Source organism: Podarcis vaucheri, assembly GCF_965113315.1.
Source record: "Podarcis vaucheri genome assembly, chromosome: 7".
Classification (NCBI taxonomy): Eukaryota; Metazoa; Chordata; class Lepidosauria; order Squamata; family Lacertidae; genus Podarcis; species Podarcis vaucheri.
This window is the reverse complement of record NC_138765.1, coordinates 82659776-82680114: the sequence shown is the minus strand read 5'-3', so window position 1 is coordinate 82680114 and position 20339 is coordinate 82659776. Positions and strand designations below refer to the sequence as shown.

Genomic DNA, 20339 nt, shown 5'->3' with positions numbered 1-20339 from the left:
TTAGATTAAAAGACGTATGAGTGATGTAGATTAATACGGGCGGAAGGAGATATGATCCTTAATTGGGGGCACCGCTGTTTCTAGGAGATGTGTTCTTTGTTCTCTCCCTGTGATTATTAAAGTTTCTAACTGGTAAGGCATTCCTTTCTTTGATCTTCTTATCTACTGCTACGGGGGGAGGAAGCCAATTCCCTGAAGTCTGACAGACAGCTGCATAAAAAAAGCTACCCCACTGGCCCCCAGGTAGCCAGCACCTTTGGGGAGTGGCTGGCTTCCCTTTTCCCCTATAGGTTGTCTCCCTAAATAACAGATGCGGGCTGTGGTAGAAAAGGGGTGCTCGCTAAACGGTTGCATTTGAACCTTTTGGAGGGATAAAACGAATGCAAGTCGGCATGCACTGTTTTCCAACCCTCGCGTTTTCTTCCAAGCAAGCAACATCCCTGTGAGGTGGGTGGATTAGGCAAAGGGCCACAGCCAGTGAGATGCAGGAATCTGGGTTGCCCCATTCTGAGGGCCCCCCCCCCACCAGCCACAGCATCCCCACTGGCTCTCCCCATTTATATAGCAGTGGGTATTTACGGGGGGGGGGGTGTCCCAAGATGTGTTAGCTACCTAACACAGAGGCCTTGCCAGCTCACCCCTGCTTCGTCAGCACATCTTTTCGCTCCCACTGATTCCTCCCTCGCCCCTACTGCCAATCTCTCCTGCAACCTCCCATCGGCTTTCTTTCTTTCCCCTCTTAGGATGTGTTCGGCAGCTGATCATCCAAGGGAAGGAAGTTATCTTCAAAGACTTTGACCTCCAAGCTCACGGCGTCTCCAACTGCCCCACCTGCCAGGACCGTCCATGTCAGGTAAGCTCTCTGCATGTGTGCAGCCTCTGCATTTTATAGAGGGGAGCAGAATTCGGCCTCGTTGCTCGCTGCATTCCCCGTGGCCAGCCCTGGTTGGACATGGCAGGTGATTGGAATAATTATAGAGTGTTTGTTGTGAGGGAGGAGGGGAAAGGAGATTGCTAGCCATTTTGAGACTCCTTTGGGTAGTGATAAAGCGGGATATCAAATTCAAACTCTTTTCTTCTTTTCCTTCCTTCCTTCCTTCCTTCCTTCCTTCCTTCCTTCCTTTCTACCCCGCCCATCTGGCTGGGTCTCCCCAGCCACTCTGGGAGGCTTCCAACAGAATATTAAAAACATGATAAGTCATCAAACATTAAAAACTTCCCTAACCAGAGCTGCCTTCAGATGTCTTCTAAAAGTCAGATAGTTGTTTATTTCCTTGACATCTGATGGGAGGGTGTTCCACAGGGCAGGTGCCACCACCAAGAAGGCCCACTGCCTGGTTCCCTGTAGCCTCGCTTCTCGCAGGGAGGGAACCTCCAGAAGGCTCTCGGAGCTGGACCTCCGTGTCCGGGCTGAACAATGGTGGTGGAGACGCTCCTTCAGGTATACTGGGCCGAGGCAGTTTAGAGCTTTCGAGGTCAGCACTGACACTTTGAATTGTGCTCGGAAACGTACTGGGAGCCAATGAAGGTCTTTCAGGACTGGTGTTATGTGGTCTCGGCTGCCAGTCCACCAGATTTTCCCTTCTCTCCCCTTGGCAGAATGGAGGCGTCTGCAGGGACTCGGAGAGCAGCAGCTATGTGTGCGAGTGCCCACAGGGATTTGCTGGAAGCAACTGCGAACACCCCCAGGCCCTACGCTGCCATCCAGGTAAGATGCGACTGTCCCTGTTTCCATGTGGCGCATCACGTGGCAGGGACAAGACTGGGCGTCCTTTTGGAGGAAGGGCCGTGGCTCAGGGGCACATCATTTGCTTGGCATGCGGAAGGCCCAAGGTTCGGTCCTCAGCAGTATCTTCTGGTAGGGCTGAATCCTTTGGGAGCCACTGCAGAGCAATGCTGACATTTTTATTTATTAGGAAATTGGTTTTAAACTGTTTTAATGATGGACTTTTTATAATTTTATTTTTTATTTTTTCAAAGTAATAATAAAAAATAAATAAGAATAAAAATGTGCACCCCAGCCCCGAGACCATTCCATCATAGCTCCCCAACCTACCAAAATTTCAACATCTCTTGCGATGTTCCATTTCCATTTTAACAGTACAAATTCTACACACCTTCCATATCTCCTCAAAATCATTCTTCCTGCATATTCCCCGTCTTACCTAATAGCACATGCTAATTTATCATTAATGATGTACATTAGGGTTAGGTTAACCTCCAACCCTAACCACTTTAAGGGCAGATAATGTGGAGTTTGGAACTGACAGGGTTAAAACTCCGTGGTGTCCTGTATCTGGGAGGAGCTTGCTGCAGAGAAGTGCGTCACAGTCTGTGTCACTGTTCAGACTTGCTTTCGCTTCTGCCTGAGACACAGCTCAGCTCAGAGGCTGCGTGTGTGCTTTTGGAGCACAGAGAATGTCGGAGGTTTCTGATGGATTTACTGCTTTGTAAATAAACGCTTCTAGAGATAAGAACCGAACTGTCTCCTGACGTGATTTATCCCTCATCTCACACGGACGCAGGACCGCTGCTACTCTGCTCACCTGCCAGGTCAGCTCCCGAGCAGAGCCACGCAGGGAAGCCTGACTGGACGCAGGATTATTTACCCAAAGATAATAGCAATAATTAATGGACAATACTGAGCTAGATGGAGCAACCAATGCTTTGATTCTGGGGGTGGGTCCTGCAGATTTGCACCTCCCACCCTTTTCTGACATGGACCCACTTTGGATGCTGACGTAGAAGGACCAGTGGCCTGACTATGTATATGGCAGCTTCCTAAGTTCAGGGGGCAGACAGGGAACCCTGACTCCCGGCCCTCTGCCTGTCAGGATGCTGTCCGCGGTTCCCGGCTGGTTGCCCAGGAAAGTATAAAGACAAGGGAAAGTTTCTTACCATCCTTTTTCATTTCAAATTTTACAGAAAGGGGCTATAGAACCCAGCCTCTTGGATAATGGTGTTGTCCTGAGTGAATCTCCACCTCCCCATCTCTCCAACAGATTCCTCATTCATCGTCATCATCACGGGCGCGGCTGCGTGCCCTCTGTCTTTGAGCTCTTTGCTCCCCTACTTTTCAAGCTCGCCGGGTTCTGGGAGATGGAGGGTCTGGAGTGCTCTCTAATGACAACGTGTCAGTCGGGTGTTATTCTGTCTCTCCCATGATTTCCCAGCTTTTCCCCTCATCTGCCTCTGAGCTGCGACCACCCATCAACCCCCCGTTGTAAATCTATACTGTCTTCCTCTTCTTCCTCCCTGGAAGGGTCAGGATTTGAGGCGGTCTCCTCTATTCCTTCTCTGCCCCGTCCCCGACACTGCCGCCCAGAGTCTTACCAAATGACCCTCCCTTCCCTCACAGAGGCCTGCGGTCCCGACGCCACCTGTGTTAACCGAGCCACTGGGCAAGGCTACACTTGCCGCTGCCTCCTTGGGAAATACGGAGAGAAGTGCATGGACGGTGAGTAAGGCAGACACGCTGCCCCCCCCCCATGGCCAGGGCAAAGCCTGAGCAAAGTCCCAGGCTGACCCCACCGCCATCCTCTTTGCTGCAGGCACCACGGTGACCGTCCCCTATTTCCACGGGGGCGATGCCTTCATCTCCTACCCTCCGCTCACCAACATCCACTACGAGCTGCGCGTGGACCTTGAGATCAAGCCGCTGTCCCCCGATGGCCTCATCCTCTTCAGCGGCGGAGATGGCTCCCCCGTAGCAGATTTTGTCTCGCTCAGCATGGTCAACGGGCACTTGGAGTTCCGCTATGAACTGGGCTCAGGTAATGAATCCACTCCCTGTTGCTAACAACAGATACCCGAAAGGCCGCCTCTTTCCCAGCAGCGCCTCTCGGGTGCTGGGATCTGCCCTCTTGGTGGTTGTCCTCAGAGGCTTAAGGGGTACAGGACAGGGCCTTCTCTGCAGCAGCCCCTGAGCAGTGGGAACTCCCTCCTGGCACCTTCATTGTGCAGCTTCCAGCAAATGCTGATGGCGCCAGCCTGTTTTTGACCCTCAAGGTGTATGTTTTGAGAACCCAGCTTATTTTCATGGCCGTTAATTTGTTTTAAACTGTTTTTTTAGTATTGTTTTAAACTTGCCCTGAGACCTTAGGGCATAGGGCGGATAATAAAATAATGATGATAGTTCGTAATAGTAAAAAAAAAGGGGGGGGGAGTTCCCAGGCTGTCTAAGAATATGTGTCCGCTATCTGTTCTCCAACTCCTACTCCTCCTCTCATTACAGTGGTACCTCTGGTTATGAACCTAAATCATTCCGGAGGTCCGTTCTTAACTGGAGGTACTGCTTTAGCTAATGGGGCCGCCATGGCGCCACCACTGTGCAATTTCTGTTCTCATCCTGAGGTAAAGTTCTTGACCCTATGTGTTACCTCTGGGTCAGCGAAGTCTGTAACCCGAAGTGTTTGTAACCCGAGGTGTTTGTAACCCGAGGTACCACTGTACCTCAAAACTTGGTAGTTTTCTGTCCTGTCGTAAATTAGTCCTGTCTCAGTCTCTTCTTGCAGCTATTGGAGAAAGGGGGGGGCGATTCTTCCCCCTCCCCCTCCTTTTCAGAAAGAGGCAGAGGAGAAGGAGGGGTCATTTCCCAACCCTCCTCCACAGACCAGTCCCAAACACATACCATATTTTTCTGTGTATAAGATGCCCCCTATTTGGGGGGTCTCTAAATTAAATAAATGGGGGGAGATTGCCCAGAGTTGCTGAGCTTTTTTGGGGGGGAGATTGCCAAAAATCACTCACCTGCCAGACCAACCACGACAATCATGCGCATCATAAAACACACTAGTCGCCTGCCTGCTAACTGACAGCCACCGCCAATCACCGCAGCCCCGGCAAATCAACAGCAGCCCTTGCCACAGCCACCAACAAATTCACCGCTGACAATCTCCTGCTTGCGGCAGAAACCAATCCCCCGTCCAAACACTGCGCTATCCGTGTCTAAGAAAAGCCCCAATTTTTGACATTATTTTCTCAGGAAAAAAACCTCATCTTATACACGGAAAAGTACGGTACGTTCTTAACTTTCGGGGTATGTGAGACGGGCCGGTTGTTGCAGGGAGAATCTTCCCCCAGCTGCAGAATCCAAACTCACGTTCCCAGTCCTCTTTTAGGAACGGCCGTCCTTCGGAGTGCAAAACCCCTAGAGCTGGAACAGTGGCACAGGATCACAGCCGAGCGGCTGAACAAAGACGGCACTCTGCAGGTGAACGATGAGCGGCCCGTCAAGAGGTCCTCACCAGGCAAAAGCCAGGGCCTGAACCTCCGCACTTCCATGTACCTGGGGGGCGTCGACGATTCCGTCAGGCTGCCGGCGGCTGCCAACGTCTCCAGCCATTTCTACGGGTGCATTGGGGAGGTGAGCAACTGGGGGGCGCGACGGCAGTAGGGAGAGAAGCTGCCTGTTCCCTTTCCCTGTTTTGTGGTGGACAGTCCACACTTCCTCCTTGGAAGAGAAGGGGGCAGGAGGAAGGGAAGGGGCTGGCCGGCAAGATCCATGCACTCTGACTGGAAGCTGAAGCTGTTTGCGTCTTCCCACCCCAGGTCTCGATCAACGGGAAGAAGGTGGACATTTCGTACAGCTTCCTGGAGAGCCGCAGCATCTCGCAGTGCTTTGACAGCTCCCCTTGCGACCGCAGGCCCTGCCTGCACGGTGGCAAGTGCTTGCTGACGGGCGAGTACGAGTTCCAGTGCCTGTGTCTGGACGGCTACAAAGGTGAGAGCGCCACAGAGGGATGCGAGAGGGTATGACGCCCAGTAAAAAGTCTCTTGCGGTTTTTCCAGAGCTTCCTGGGGTTTTCCCCCACACATACCTTTTCCTCCGTGCTTCCCAGCAAGAGGTCTACACTTTAAAGCTCCGTTTTAGCCCTCTCTTTATTGCTCTGGAGCTTTCCCTGCGAAAACCTGCTCTTTAAAGCTGATTCGGAGCCAAGTGCAATCCATGAAAAAGCCAAATACAGTGGTACCTTGGTTCTCAAACACCTTGGTACTCGAGCAACTTAGAACCCAAACACTGCAAGCCCGGAAGTAAGTATTCAGGTTTGCGAACTTTTTTCAGTAGCTGAACGTGCTCCGTTTTGAGTGTTACGCATCCAATTTGAGTGCCGCGCTTCCATTTTGAGTGTTACGCTGAGGTCAGTCTGTTTTTGCTGTTTATTTTGCATTTTTGTTTTTGTGGTTCTTTTGTTTTGTTTTTGTGACTGTGTGGAACCCAGTTCAGTTACTGAATGATTGATTGTGTGACTGCAGTACATTGTTTATTGCTTTCATTTTATGGATCCATGGTCTCGTTAGATAGTAAAATTCATGTTAAATGGGTGTTTTTGGGGTTGTTTTTAAAAGTCTGGAACGGATGAAACCATTTTGCATTACTTTCTGTGGAAAAGTGCGCCATGATTTTGGAACACTATGGTTTTGGAACGGATTTCCGGAACAGATTAAGTTTGAGAACAAAGGTAGCTGTTTGTTCCAGATCAGCTTTAAAGAGTGAGTTTTCACAGGGAAAGCTCTGGAGCAAAAAAGAAAGGAAAAAGGTGCTCAGACATGGAGCTTTAAAGTGAAGACCTGTTGCTTGAGTGGGGCTAAAGATAAGTGTGGTTAAGCCCTTAGTCTTGCGCATCATGCAAGTCCGCCCTCGCCCATCTCTACCTCTCCATGCTCTTTACAACAGTGTGTTTCTCTCTCGCTCTCTTCAGGGGAGCGCTGCGAGGTGTCTGAGGTCCAGTGCCAGCTCCAGCAGCCCTGCCTCAACGGGGGCATCTGCAAAGACACAGCGTGCGTCTGCCCTCCTGGCTTCCTGGGATTATACTGTGAACACGGTAAGTCTGAGGATGATGGCTGGCTAGAGCGTGGAGCTGCAGAGGCAAACTGCCTCCTCCGCCGCTGTCACCCCGGAAGAAAGTTGTCTTCTGCTGTGTAAAGCGAGTGCCTGTTTCTCTGCCACGCAGATGCATCGCAGCACCAGTCAAATACCGAGTGGACTCCCGAGGGCAGCGGAGGAAATGGTACGTCTCAGGACCCCTCTTTGCGCCACCTGCTTCTGCTTCTTCTGGGGTGAAGATCCTGCTTTGCAGACAAAGTCCTGACTGGGAGCTAAGGAGGATGTCTCTTGTAGTGAAGCCACTTCAGATAACCATGTCATCCGGGCAGAAGATGCTTTGATGATCCAAAGCCATTTGACACTTCCAGAAAACCACTTCAGCTTCTCTTTTTCCTTTTTAAAATTTGTTTATTTGGTTTTACAATCACATATCCAATGAATATGTAACATAAAAACAAGATGCCAAGGAATCTATCTCCTGGTCTTCCCTCCTTTCCTTTGTGGGTCCTATTGATAGTCTTTTCCAGTGCTTTTTTCCCTGGGGGGATGCATACCCCAAAATATTTTGCAAATCTAAGTTTGGCCTCATTGAGGGGCGGCATTTCAATATGAGTAGGAAAACGAGAGTACCCTATTTATTTATTGGGGGGGGGGAGCACTGGCCCTTTCCTCCTGCATCTTTTATAAGATAATCCAAATATTTTACGTCTCCATTAAACTACACCATTAAACTGTGTTCTTCAAGTCCGGCTTACAGTTTTAACTGCTTACAATGGTTTTTAAGATAAATTAGACATTTTCCCCATTCCTTGTTGAAATTTTGGTCTTCCCAGTTACTGATTCTTCTGGTCATTTTTGCCATTTCTGCAAACTTAATCTGCCATTCATCTCTGGTAGGGACTTTATCTTCTTTCTATCTCTGAGCCAATAACTTCCCCGCAGTTCAGCTTCTCCCTCCCATTGCCTCAGGCTGTGCTGGAGTCCCTAAGTAGGTGCTGAGACTAATTCTCCTTTCCCCCCATTTACCAGATGCCCCTGGACAGTACGGTGCCTATTTCCACGACGGCGGCTATGTGGCCCTGGGGCGCCACACTTTCCCCAGGAGGTGAGTTATCTCTGATGCCATTGCAGTGGACGCTTCCCCACGAACGGCAACCAGCCTCAAGTGGCAGTGGGAGAACACTGCCAAGCTCCATTTACGAGGGAACAGGCCAAGGCCAGTGCAGAAGGGAGTTCAGGGGAGGGACTTTTACCGTATGGGTTTACAGGTGAAACTCGGAAAATTAGAATATCGTGGAAAAGTTCATTTCTTTCAATAATTCAGCTTAAAAGGTGAAACTAATATATGAGATATGGACTTATGACATGCAAAGCAAGATATGTCAAGCCATTATTTGTTATAATTGTGATGATCACGGCGTGCAGCTAATGAAAACCCCAAATTAACAATCTCGGAAAATTAGAATATTAAATGAAATCAGCAAAACAAGGACTGCAAATAGACCAATATTGGACCTCTGAGAAGTAGAAGCATGCATATGTACTCAGTACTTGGTTTGGGCCCCTTTTGCATCAATTACTGCCTCAATGCAGCATGACATGGATGCTATCAGCCTGTGGCACTGCTGAGGTGTTATGGAAGACCAGGAAGCTTCAATAGCAGCCTTCAGCTCTTCTGCATTGTCTCATGTCTCTCATCTGTCTCTTGGCAATGCCGGTTCAGGTCAGGTGAGTTTGCTGTCCAATCAAGCACAGTAATCCCATGGGCATTGAACCAGGTTTTGGTACTTTTGGCAGGGTGGGCAGGTGCCAAAGTCCTGCTGGAAAATGAAGTCAGCATCCCCATAAAGCTCGTCTGCTGAAGGAAGCATGAAGTGCTCCAAAATCTCCTGGTAGCCGGCTGTGTTGACTCTGGACTTAATGAAGCACAGTGGACCAACACCAGCTTATGACATGGTTCCCCAAATCTCTTTTCTGATAAGAGCAGCTTTTGCATCTCATTTGGAAACCAAGGACCCAGAGTCTGGAGGAAGAATGGGGAGGCACACAATGCCAGATGCTTGAAGTCCAGTGTGAAGTTTCCACAGTCTGTGTTGATTTGGGGAGCCATGTCATAGCTGTGATCTGTTTCTGTGATACAGCGGCATATAATTAATTTTTTAGAATAAATGCATAAAAACATGCCGTATTGGCCTGAATATAAGCCGCACCTGAAAATAAGCCGCACCTTTAAAACGGGGGGGGGGGGAGAAAAAATACCCAAATATAAGCTGCTCCCTTCCTCACTGCTCCTGGGTGTGTACTAGGCGGAGGGGGCGCACTGCGTTGCCAGCAGCCTTCCCCTTTCCTCGCTCTCTCCCTTGGAGGAGAGGACGGGGTACCAAGTACGGGGCAAGCAACGCTTTGCCGTTCTCCTGGTACTGTTTGCCCCTCGTTCCTGGCTGCACACTGTAAGATTGCACGTATAAAACTGCACTTTAACTTTTCACGGTCGGAATTTGGGGGGAAAGTGTGGCTTATATTCAGGCCAATACAGAGAAAACAGTAAAGACCTGATGAAGAGAGCACAGCAGAGGTTATATTTTCGGAGAATCCTCCGGGAAAACAATCTCTCAAAGGACCTTTTGATGGCATTTTACCATTGTACTGCTGAGAGTGTATTAACTTACAGTCTGTGTGTGGTTTGGGAGCTGCACAGCCAGGGAAAAAACAATGCTGTCCAGGATTGTAAAGAATGCGGAGAGAATAATTGGCTGTACTCTTCCCACCTTGGATCAAATCTATGCTTCCAGGTGCATTAGAAAGCTGCAGAGATAGTGCAGGATAGTGCACACCCCGAAAATTATTTCTTTCAGCTTCTGCCTTCTGGAAGAAAGGTACTGGATTATAAAGACTAGGACTAGCCGCCTGAGAAACAGTTTCTACCCAAAAGCGATTTTGGTTTTAAATGCAGTGTAAGGAGTCTCTATGGGAGTATATTGTATTTAAAAATGGTGTGTCAGAGTTTATAGGGGGCTAACCAGGTTGTGATAGCTGGGATAGCAGGCTTGTTGGGTTTTGAATGTCTTATGTAGATTTTTCAATTTCGTTGTTCTGTATGGGACAATGGCAACAAAGATTATCAGATCGTATCGTAATAAGTGCCTTCAGCTTGATCAGTCCAGTGGCCCACCCAATCCAGCGTCCTGTGCTTGCGGGAGGGTTGCAGGCAGGGCACGAGTGCAACTCTACAGTTGCTGTTCGCCATCAGAGGTAGACTGCTCCTGGGCAAGGAGGTTCTGCTATTACAACGGGTGTCCCTAAGGAGAGCTTTGGTGGATTGGACCGAACGGCCATCTCATCCAGCGTTTTGTTCTCCCAGTGACCAACCAGATGGCTGTGGGGAAACTGGCTAGCGCAGCAGAGCTGTGCACAGTCTCTCATCGCTTGGTCTCTTTTTTCTCTCTTGGTTGCAGCCTCCCGGACTCACCAGAGACGATCGAGCTGGAAGTGCGCACCAACTCAGCAAATGGGCTTCTCCTCTGGCAGGGCGTGGTGAGTGAATGTGACAGAGCAGGGGTCCGTCAGCTCAGTGTGGCCTACACTGGCTGGCTGTGGCCCCTCCAGGGTTTCAGACTGGTTTTGGGGGGGAAGGGATCCTTACTTGGAGATGCTATGGGGAAATTGAACCTGGGGTCTTCTCTCTGCCTCTCCCAGAGGCTGGAGGTGGAAACAGGAGATGTAAAGCTTTGGGTGAGGGGTGGAGGGCGAGGGGGCAGTTGGATCCTGGCAAAACTGAGCAAGGGGATGAAAATGCCAGCAGCCCGTGACGCCAAAGTGTTGGTAAGGCCTCTTCACTGATCACAAGTAAATAAAGGGCCGTCTTTGTGCCAGGCCTCACAAGCCAGTGCCATCTTGATGATTGGCGCTGCAAAGATCAGCAGGAGTGTAGGGACAGCTTCTGCTTCACCTGGGACATGGGTGGCGCTGTGGTCTAAACCACTGAGCCTCTTGGGCTTGCCGATCGGAAGGTCGGCGGTTTAAATCCCCACGACGGGGTGAGCTTCGGTTGCTCAGTCCCTGCTCCTGCCAACCTAGCAGTTCAAAAGCACTTCAAAGTGCAAGTAGATAAATAGGTACCACTGCTGTGGGAAGGCAAACAGCGTTTCTGTGCGCTCTGGTTTCCGTCATGGTGTCCTGTTGCACCAGAAGCGGTTTAGTCATGCTGGCTGCATGACCCGGAACGCTGTCTGTGAACAAATGCCGGCTCCCTTGGCCTGAAAAGCAAGATGAGTGCCGCAACCCTATAGTTTCCTTTTACTGGACTTAACCATCCAGGGGTCCTTTACCTTTTTTTTATTTAAAAAATCTGCTTGATCTGCAACGTGGCAGAGAGAGAGGTTTGCAGCTATGGGGCTATCTGTTTAGCCCACTTTAGTGTTGGCTAAGTTCTATAATCTTCCTGGAGTTTTAATTGTGTATTGACAAATGTTTTTTTTTTCTGACTGACGGTTGAATAAAGAAGTGATTGACTGATTGATTGATTGATTGATTGATTGAGAGGTTTGCAGCACTGGGGAGGGAAGGCTATATTTTTAGTCTGGATGTCTATAACATCCAGACTAAAAAGATTTGACAGCAATAGCCCGCCTGCTTTGACGGCATGCAAGTTGCTGCGAGACCCTGCAGGCTCCTCTGCTGTTGCCTGCGCATGATGTGCTTCTTTTGAGGAAGGCTGCTTTCTCCCAGCACCAGCATGTCTTATGCACACACCCTGCCCCATTGCATGGATGCCGTTGCTGTTCACCTCTGCCATTTCTCTCTCCCCCCCCTTTCCAGGCATGCTGTGTTCAGCTGTCTGCTTTGCACACACCCCCCCCCCCCAGTGTGGCTTGTGCTCCTCTTTTTCTCTCTCTCTTCCCAGGCAACCAGGGAGGTGGGCCTTGAGTCGCATGCTGCTAACGAGGTATTTACTGGCTTGGTTTTTGTGGCATGGCGAAGGGAAGGCCAAAAGGCGCGACTAGAGGGGGTCAGAGAGAAAGGAGCATGGGAGGCGGGGGCTGACTAACCCAAGTGCAGATGTGCTGGTTGAATGGGAGAATTTGTTGCTGCGATGCTGGACAGGCCTGCAAAAGTGCCAGGTCAAGCTCCACCCCTGATCAGAATTAGCTTGGCAAAGGTAACAGGGAGATTTGCAGGAAAGCGATGTGGGAACTAGTCTTAAGAGGAGCTGCCTGCTCCAAAGCCTGTAGGCCATTCTCTCTGCCAACCTTTCTGTCTGACAAGCAATCATAGTATCACTGGGAGTGGCTGCCGAGACCACATAACACTGGTCTTGAAAGACCTACATTGGCTCTCAGTACGTTTCCGAGCACAGTTCAAAGTGCTGGTGTTGACCTTTGCAGCCCTAAATGGCCTTAGCACAGTATACCTGAAGGAGCGTCTCCACCTCCATCGTTCTGCCCGGACACTGAGATCCAGCTCCGAGGGCCTTCTGGCGGTTCCCTCCCTGCAAGAAGTGAAGCTACAGGGAACCAGGCAGAGGGCCTTCTCGGTGGTGGCACCCTCCCTGTGGAACACCCTCCCACCAGATGTCAAAGAGAACAACAACTACCAGACATTTAGAAGACATCTGAAGGCAGCCCTGTTTAGGGAAATTTTTAATGTTTTATGTTTTATTATGTTTTTAATATTTTGTTGGGAGCCGCCCAGAGTGGCTGGGGAAACCCAGCCATATGGACGGGGTATAAATATATTATTATTATTAGTATTAGTATTAGTATTAGTATTATTATTATTATTGGTGGTGCAATAGACTGGTGCCCATGGGGCAGGAGCTCTTGGGGTCCCTTCCTACTTCACAATTCCATGAATCTGTGATTATAAGATACCTCCCTCGCTATGCAGCGCAGGGACTTCTTCTTATCATCATCATCAAATTGTAGAGTTGTAAAGGATCCCAAAAGGTCATCCAACCTGACCCCCTAATCACAGGAATCTGACAGGAATCACAGCTCAATAATCCCCGAAAGATGGCCATCCATATCAGTTTAAAAACCTCTGATGAAGGAGAGTCCACCACGTACCAAAGGACTGTTCCACTGTTGCATTGCTCTTATTTAAGCCTAACTAAAATCAATCATAAGCTAAAAACACCTGTCAACATTTTTACATGTCTGGATAAGCAATTGCCTTTTTAAAAATGCTTTTAGCAGGTGCCAAATAGAGTACAGTGAAGGCACCCAACCGATGTCAGTAGGTAGGGGGTTGCAAAGTGTTGGTGCTGCCACACTCAAAGACGAATTTCTTACAAAGTAAAATGTGGCACCTGAGAAGCAGTGCCAGTTCCTTAGCAGTTCATGGGTTTCTCTCCTTTTATGGCATGACCCCCCACTGATGCCTAAGGGTGCCCTCTCCTAAGGAAAGGAGAAGGTGAGAAACAACGTTTGGTTTCTGTCACAGGAGGAAGGAGAGAGCGCCAAAGCGAAGGACTTCATCAGCCTCGGGCTGAAGGACGGGCACCTGGTGTTCAGGTGAGGGAAGGCCGCAAAAGAGCTCACGCTATTGGCCGCTCTGCGTTGGGGCTCCGGAGTGGCCAGTGTGGTGTAGTGGTTAAGAGCGGTGGACTCGTAATCTGGAGAACCGGGTTCGCGTCTCCGCTCCTCCACATGCAGCTGCTGGGTGACCTTGGGCTAGTCGCACTTCTCTGAAGTCTCTCAGCCCCACTCACCTCACAGAGTGTTTGTTGTGGGGGAGGAAGGGAGAGGAGAATGTTAGGTGCTTTGAGACTCCTGAAGGGGAGTGATAAAGCGAGATATCAAATCCAGACTCTTCTTCTTCTTCTTTGACACTGGCCATGTGTCTCCTTCAGTTACCAGCTAGGAAGCGGAGAAGTGAACATCCTGTCTGAAGACCCAGTTGATGATGGAGAATGGCATAGAGTGACAGCCATCCGGTGAGACATGTGTAGAGAGATGTGGCTTGGGACCCCCCTAGTTTGACAAGCCCAAGTGTTAGGGGGTGGAGAAAGGCATAGGCCCTGTTCCCGGAACAAGGTGGGTTGAGGAGCAATTTGTGTGCTTCGGGGGCTGGGGATGCTGTCCCAGCCCTTGAAGCTGACCCAGAAACTCCAGTGGGTGCAGAATGTCGCGGCAAGGCTCCTTACAGGGTCCTTGCCACGGGATCACATTCATCCAGTGGTTTACCAACTGCACTGGCTCCCGGTGGAGTACTGGGTCAGGTTTAAGGTGCTGCTTTTAACCTTTAAAGCCCTACATGGCCTAGGACCCACATACCTACGGGACCGTCTCTCCTGGTATGCCCCGCAGAGGACCTTAAGGTCCACAAATGACAACACTTTGGAGGTCCCAAGTCGCAAGGTGGTTAGATTGGTCTCAACTAGGGCCAGGGCCTTTTCCATACTGGCCCCGACTTGGTGGAATGCTCTGTCACAAGAGAATAGGGCCCTGCGGGACTTGACATCTTTCTGCAGGGCCTGCAAGACAGAGCTGTTCCTCCTGGCCTTTGGTTTGGACTCAGTCTGACCCTTATGTTTTCCCTCCCCTTACGGTTTTGATATATGGGCTACTTTTAAAATGAGGCTGCATTTTAAATTGCATTTTAACCTGTATTTTAAATTGTCCGTCCCCCCCCCCATTATGTTTTTATTGTAATTTTACTGGTGTTAGCCACCCTGAGCCCAGCTCTGGCCGGGGAGGGCAGGGTGTAAATAAAAGTTGTTGTTGTTGTTGTCGTTGTTGTTGTTGTTGTCGTTGTTATTATTATTATCATCATCCACGTGAGGATTCCCCTGTGGAATATCCTTGGACCACATTTCCAGTTCTGTTCCCATGGACATACGACAAGCACTTCCTTATCCATGCTCATCCTCTCCAATCCAACCAACCTCACTCAAAAACACCTTCGTCCTTCTGACACACTCTCCCATTCCTCCTCCAGGGAAGGGAAAAGAGGCTTCCTTCAAGTCGACGGCGAGGAGATGGTCGCTGGGGAATCTCCTGGCAAGAACGTCATGGTGAATACCAAAGGTCGAATCTATATAGGTAAGCGCCTTCATCTCAACAAAACTAGGAACTCTTTCAGGGCACTGTGGGTGTATGGGATAATGAGGGATTCACACTTCCCCTTTTCATTTAGTTTTCAGCAGTCCTCATCAACTGAGTAGGTTTTCTTCTTCTTCTGTTATGTTTCACTCGGGGGTACAGCCATGAGGTGGGAACAGGCCAGAGAATCATAGAATTGTAGAGTTGGAAGGGACCACACGGAACATCTAGTCCAGCAGTTCTCAAGCTGTGGGTCCCCACATGTTGTTGGACTACAACTCCCATCATCCCTGAGCTCTGGCCTTGCTAGCTAGGGGTGATGGGAGTTGTAGTTCAACAACATCTGGGGACCCACAGGTCGAGAAAGGCTGATCTAGTCCAACCCCATACAATGCCCTTTTGCCTCAGTGTAGGATTCAAACTCGTGACTCTCATGCTCTACTGAGTGGTGATGGCCGCGGCAGCAGCTTCTGGCAAGATCTTGCCAAGATCTCAGAAGATCTTGCTGGAACCCACTGTCGGCACCACCACTTTGCAGGTGCTGCCGCAGAACCCAGGTCAGAGCGCCAGCAGTGCGGAAGCACCTTCCCATTTCGCCTAAGGCAACAGAAGAGGATGTGCCATCCATGCAGGAGGGCATCGCTTTTCATGTTTCCTTTCAGTGTTGATTGCCACACTGGTTGCTGCCTGACTCCTAGAGTCTTTCCATGCAAATGGTGTAAAATTCACAGGTGCCGCATGACAACTTTGTGGCATCAGCCCTCCTAAATTTGGGGAGGCTGTTCAAAGGACCCTCATCCTCAAAGCTTTACACTTCAGTCTGGACTGTGTCAATGTCTTGTCACTTTCAGAGCACTCTCGGGGCCACCCGTGCCTACAGGATGCACCCGGGTGGACATTATCGATTTGCTAAGCAATGCTTCTTCAGGAGCGCCTGCTACAAATGGTTTATTGAATATTTATAGATAAATCGTAAACAGATAAGAACATTGGCAGGATTATTGTAATAACCTGCAGTTTCATAAGAGTATATATTTAAAGAAGATAAATAAATGTGCAAATTAAGTTACCGTATTGGCCCAAATATAAGCCGCACCCAAATATAAACCACACCTTTAAAATTCAAGGAAGAGAAAGAAAAAAAGACAATACCCAAATATAGGCCACTCCCTTAAAATTCGGCAGGCACTCACACCTGTTCCGTTTTACCATATGTCTATTTCAGCAGCATTATCGTAAAAGCCAATTTTTGTAAGGTCGCGAATTTAAGCCGCACTTTAACTTTCTCATGGTCAGAATTTGGGGGGGAAATTGAGGCTTATATTCAGGCCAATATAGTAATTTGGATATGCAGAAGATATTAAAAATAAATTTAAGGAACTGCAGAAGTCAAGTTTTGAAATGTTAAAATGATTGCAAGATCAGTGAAATATATGGAAAGTATATAAAAAAAACATTTAAAAAAAGAACACCTACAAAAAAAACCCCAGGAGAAACACAACAAAAGGGTTTTAATGTATTTCCCTAACCCTGTTTCTACATTTTCCCTTAAGAAAACATAGAAAGCAGCTTGCATGAATTTCATTTTAAAAACGTGGTCCACATGGCAGCGACAGTAGCAAGTGACTTAATATATGGAAAGTATTAAAAAGAAACATTTAAAAAAAGAACACCTACAAAAAAACCCCAGGAGAAACAGAACAAAAGGGTTTTAATGTATTCCCCTCATCGTGTTTCTACATTTTCCCTTAAGGAAACATAGAAAGCAGCTTGCATGAATTTCATTTTAAAAACGTGGTCCACATGGCAGCGACAGTAGCAAGTGACTTGTGGGACCGAGTTGTGAACGAATGGGTAGAAATAGGAGAACCTTGAGAAGTCTGCACGCCTCTCTGAAGGATGCTGTGCAATTGAATCCCACGCCCAAATGAGGCAGCATCGGTGGTGATGCTGAAAATCACAATGTTGGGATGGAGGCTGCGGTCCCTGCCAGCCTCCCGAATCCTCCCGGTGACTTGAGGAGGAGAAAGTGGACAACAGACTCTCCCCTTCAGGGAACACACTTGCTGACGGACGGCTCTTCCTTTCCCCCTGCGCAGGCGGAGCACCTGACATCCAAACCCTGACCGCGGGAAAGTACATCTCAGGGATCACAGGCTGCATCAAGAACGTGGTGCTGATCAACAACCGGCCCGGCCAGCAGCCTCAGCAGCCCATTGACCTGCACCATCACTCGGAAGCCGGTCTCAACATCCAGGAGTGCTCCTCATAGGCCGGGCTTACCTCTTAACCACACTCTTCGCTGTTTTATTTTTTTGTCATCAGGCCAATTGAGAGACATCTATTGTTATTATTATTATTATTATTTTATTATTATTATGAATTTTTTTTAAAAAGAGAAACACACACACACACACTCACAAATGGTGCTTTGCTGCTACCAAAAGAAAATGGGGGTGGGGTGGGGAGACGTGGGAGGGAGTTGGTTTAAGGGTGTTTTTTTGTGTGGAAGTGACAGACCGATGGGAGCCATGCAGGGCCTGTCGTCGTCCCACCACCTTCCCCAGCCCTCACGTGGAAGGACAGAGAGAGAGGGGGCACGGTGGACACTTAAAGGACTGGAGAGCAGCATTCGTGAAAGGTGCTTGGACAGAGCTGTGCCCGAGGTTTTCCAGGGATGAGCATCTCAGACAGGACCCTGAAGAGGCTGCTCTGAGGCCGAGGGGTGGGCAACGGGGTGACCGCGTGACTTCTCTTGCTTCTGCTGCTGGGCTGGGCTGGGCCAGGCAGGTTGTGACCAAAGATACTGTCCTGTCTTGCCCTTCCCCTCCTGTCTTGCTTGTGGGTGAGCGTGGGGTGGGTGGGTCTCTGTATCGTGGTGCCCAACGCCGTAGCAGCATCCAGCACTCCAGCCAGGGCAGAGTTCGCAGGAGCACCGAGGAGGGAGGGAGGTCGTTTGCCCTCGTCCTCCAGCATGAGCCAAGCTTTTCAACTTGGACAAGTTTGAGCTTCCTGCGTTTTGTCGCGGTGCCCCACGTGGCACTGCCCGCCTGGCATAATTGAGTTTGCTCCCGCCCCTCACTCATCTTGGCTAGGCTGTGGTCGGTGTTATTTTTCTAGAAAAAGAGGTGCTGGAACTCACCATGAATGCCTCGCTGGTTCTCTTTTAGTGGCAATGGCGCCCGCCCGAGAAGTGCTGGAACGAGTTCCAGCCAGGAACGGCTGCGGCGCCTCAGAGCGTCCTCTCCACCCGGTCCTCAGTGACACATGCAAAGCCATACGGAGTTCCCCAGTGCTCTGGCTGGCGCGGAAAGCAGCCGAGAGCCCAACACCAAAAAGCGGGCAATGGTTCCCATGCCTTAAGCGCCGCAGGGCAGAAATGGGATTTGCCCCTCCCAAGCCATCAGTGCCTTATTAGTCTGCGTGGGGTCTCCCATAGATCCACACCTTGATTTGCAGTGTACAGTCCCCCAGAGCTGCAGACACCCCGGGGCCTGGCAGGGCCAGTTAAGGAGCTGTTGCAGCCTCATCTGCTGCCTGGGAAGCAGGCAGGCAGGTCTCTCATCAGCATTTCAGAGGACCCTTTCCGTGGGCAGGGGTGGGGACAAGAGTGTTGCAATGTGTGCAGGAGAGCTGCGATGGGCACCCCACACAGCAGCTCCTGCCAGCCTCCCAGTGCCACAAGCACTGGAGGGCAGGAGTTTCCCGTCCAGCGTTCCCAGGAGGGCGGTAAGATGCTTTGCGGGGGGATGAGAGGCAGAAGGAGCCCATTGCAGCTGGGGAAAGGGGTTTCGACTGCTGCCTTCTCTCAGCCCCGAGACACTGAAGAGGGCAGACTTTGGAGCTGATCTTCAGCTAACTATACTGCCTTTCCTTCCCTCTTCAAACAGCCCTGAGTGTTGCCCCTGCAGACAGTGCTGGTGCCAAGCAGGCACTAGGGGGCTTATCTTTTGAGCTTGGGCCTCACAGGATTGTGCTCCAGCCAGCCTCCCACATTCCCTTAATGGTGTGGCTGGCTCTGGCTTGCCCCGTGTGAGCCTTTGCCACCAGTGTTCGCTCTGCCTTGCCCGCTTCCTTCCAGAACCAGAATTATACTGCCTAGGAGGCACCATGATGCTTGTGTTGCTCCAGAACCTGTTCCTGCCTTTTGCTTCCTCTGCCTGCCACCCCCATTTGTTCTTTTTCTTTCTTTCTTTCTTTCTTAAATAAATGGTGCTGAACCCCACAAGTCCGTGTGTCAAGTCTGTGGCTCCCTGTCTTAGCTGAGGTTGTGTGCATGCCGCACATTTAAAGCACACATGCGCACACAAATCTTGGGAACCAGCTTGTTAAGGGTGCTGGGGCTAGCTCTGGGAGAGGCAAACAACAGTTTTTGGGATTCTTTGTGGGACAGTTGTGTGCTTTAACGGGTGGCGCTGTGGGCAAAATCACTGAGCCTCTTGGGCTTGACAATCAGAAGGTCAGCGGTTCAAATCCCCGCAACAGGGTGAGCTCCCATTGCTCTGTCCCAGCTCCTGCCAACCTAGCAGTTCGAAAGCACGCCAGTGCAAGTAGATAAATAGGTACCGCTGCGGCGGGAAAATAAACGGCATTTCCGTGCACTCTGGTTTCTGTCACGGTATCCCATTGCACCAGAAGCGGTTTAGTCATGCTGCCCATATGACCTGGAAAGCTGTCTGTGGACAAACGCCGGCTTCCTTGCCGCAACCCCAAAGTTGCCTTTGACTGGACTTAATCATCCAGGGGTCTTTTACCTTTTGCCTTGGACAGCATTGCAACAGCTTGACCAATGGGAACTGAAAACAACACAGGAGGGCAGAGAAATTCCATACTGGTCTCTGGGTTGATTTTGTACATACCAAGTGTGGTAGATCAGCTGCACGTCCCAAAAGAAGTAAAAAAATCCCCTCCATTTCAGTAATTTCCCCAGGGTTTTTTGCCTTTCCTTGTGACTATGCTGGGAACAGATGAAGAACAGTCCTATGTTTTAAAACAGTGGGTTTCAACCGGTGTGCCATGGCACCCTGGGGTGCCTTGAATGATGGTCAGGGGTGCCAGGGCAACACTGGCCTCTGTCCCTCTTCCCTTCCTCCTCGAATGCCCTCTTGTGTCTCTGCCTCCCAAAGGCTTGTTTATTGCAGCAGTCCTGGCAATTGGTACCTCTGGGAAGCAGCTCTCTTTGGGGCAGGGGGGCAGCTCAGAGACCAGGGGCAGAGGACTCCCAAGGAAATGGGAGAGGAGAGCGGCTGAGGGAACACTCCACAAGGGAGGGTGTTTGAAAAAGGGCGAGAGGCTGCCAACTCTGCAAGCAAGGGGTGACATAACTGGGCTCCTGAGCCCCACAAGAGGTGCCACAGAAAGGATGTAGTTGGAGACATGAACTCAAAAAGGTGAAAACGTTTTCTAAAACTTGGATCTAAAATACCCACATTTCAAAGCTTGTCATTCCCAGTCTTCTGATACCATCAGTG

At 49.9% G+C, this 20339-nt stretch overlaps 1 protein-coding gene and 1 long non-coding RNA gene across 19 annotated transcripts in view; one reads left to right on the top strand and one right to left on the bottom strand.

The window, feature by feature from the left end:
• The window catches only part of HSPG2 (heparan sulfate proteoglycan 2), a 212890-nt gene extending 193794 nt beyond the window's left edge, over positions 1 to 19096 (top strand). For 13 of the 18 annotated variants that reach the window (XM_082229608.1, XM_082229623.1, XM_082229618.1 and 10 more), the window contains 15 exons: positions 744 to 853; positions 1600 to 1708; positions 3359 to 3457; positions 3552 to 3773; positions 5121 to 5365; positions 5551 to 5722; positions 6702 to 6824; positions 6954 to 7010; positions 7856 to 7931; positions 10282 to 10360; positions 11730 to 11771; positions 13268 to 13338; positions 13677 to 13760; positions 14765 to 14868; positions 16968 to 19096. In XM_082229608.1, the coding sequence (XP_082085734.1) occupies positions 744 to 853; positions 1600 to 1708; positions 3359 to 3457; positions 3552 to 3773; positions 5121 to 5365; positions 5551 to 5722; positions 6702 to 6824; positions 6954 to 7010; positions 7856 to 7931; positions 10282 to 10360; positions 11730 to 11771; positions 13268 to 13338; positions 13677 to 13760; positions 14765 to 14868; positions 16968 to 17140 (1766 nt within the window). In that variant the 3' untranslated portion in view covers positions 17141 to 19096. The remainder of the gene's footprint in view (positions 1 to 743; positions 854 to 1599; positions 1709 to 3358; positions 3458 to 3551; positions 3774 to 5120; positions 5366 to 5550; positions 5723 to 6701; positions 6825 to 6953; positions 7011 to 7855; positions 7932 to 10281; positions 10361 to 11729; positions 11772 to 13267; positions 13339 to 13676; positions 13761 to 14764; positions 14869 to 16967) is intronic. The other 5 variants (XM_082229620.1, XM_082229613.1, XM_082229611.1 and 2 more) reach the window with 1 other exon arrangement.
• The window catches only part of LOC309536582, a 221452-nt gene that overhangs the window by 23034 nt on the left and 178079 nt on the right, over positions 1 to 20339 (bottom strand). The gene's annotated exons all lie outside the window — the stretch shown is intronic.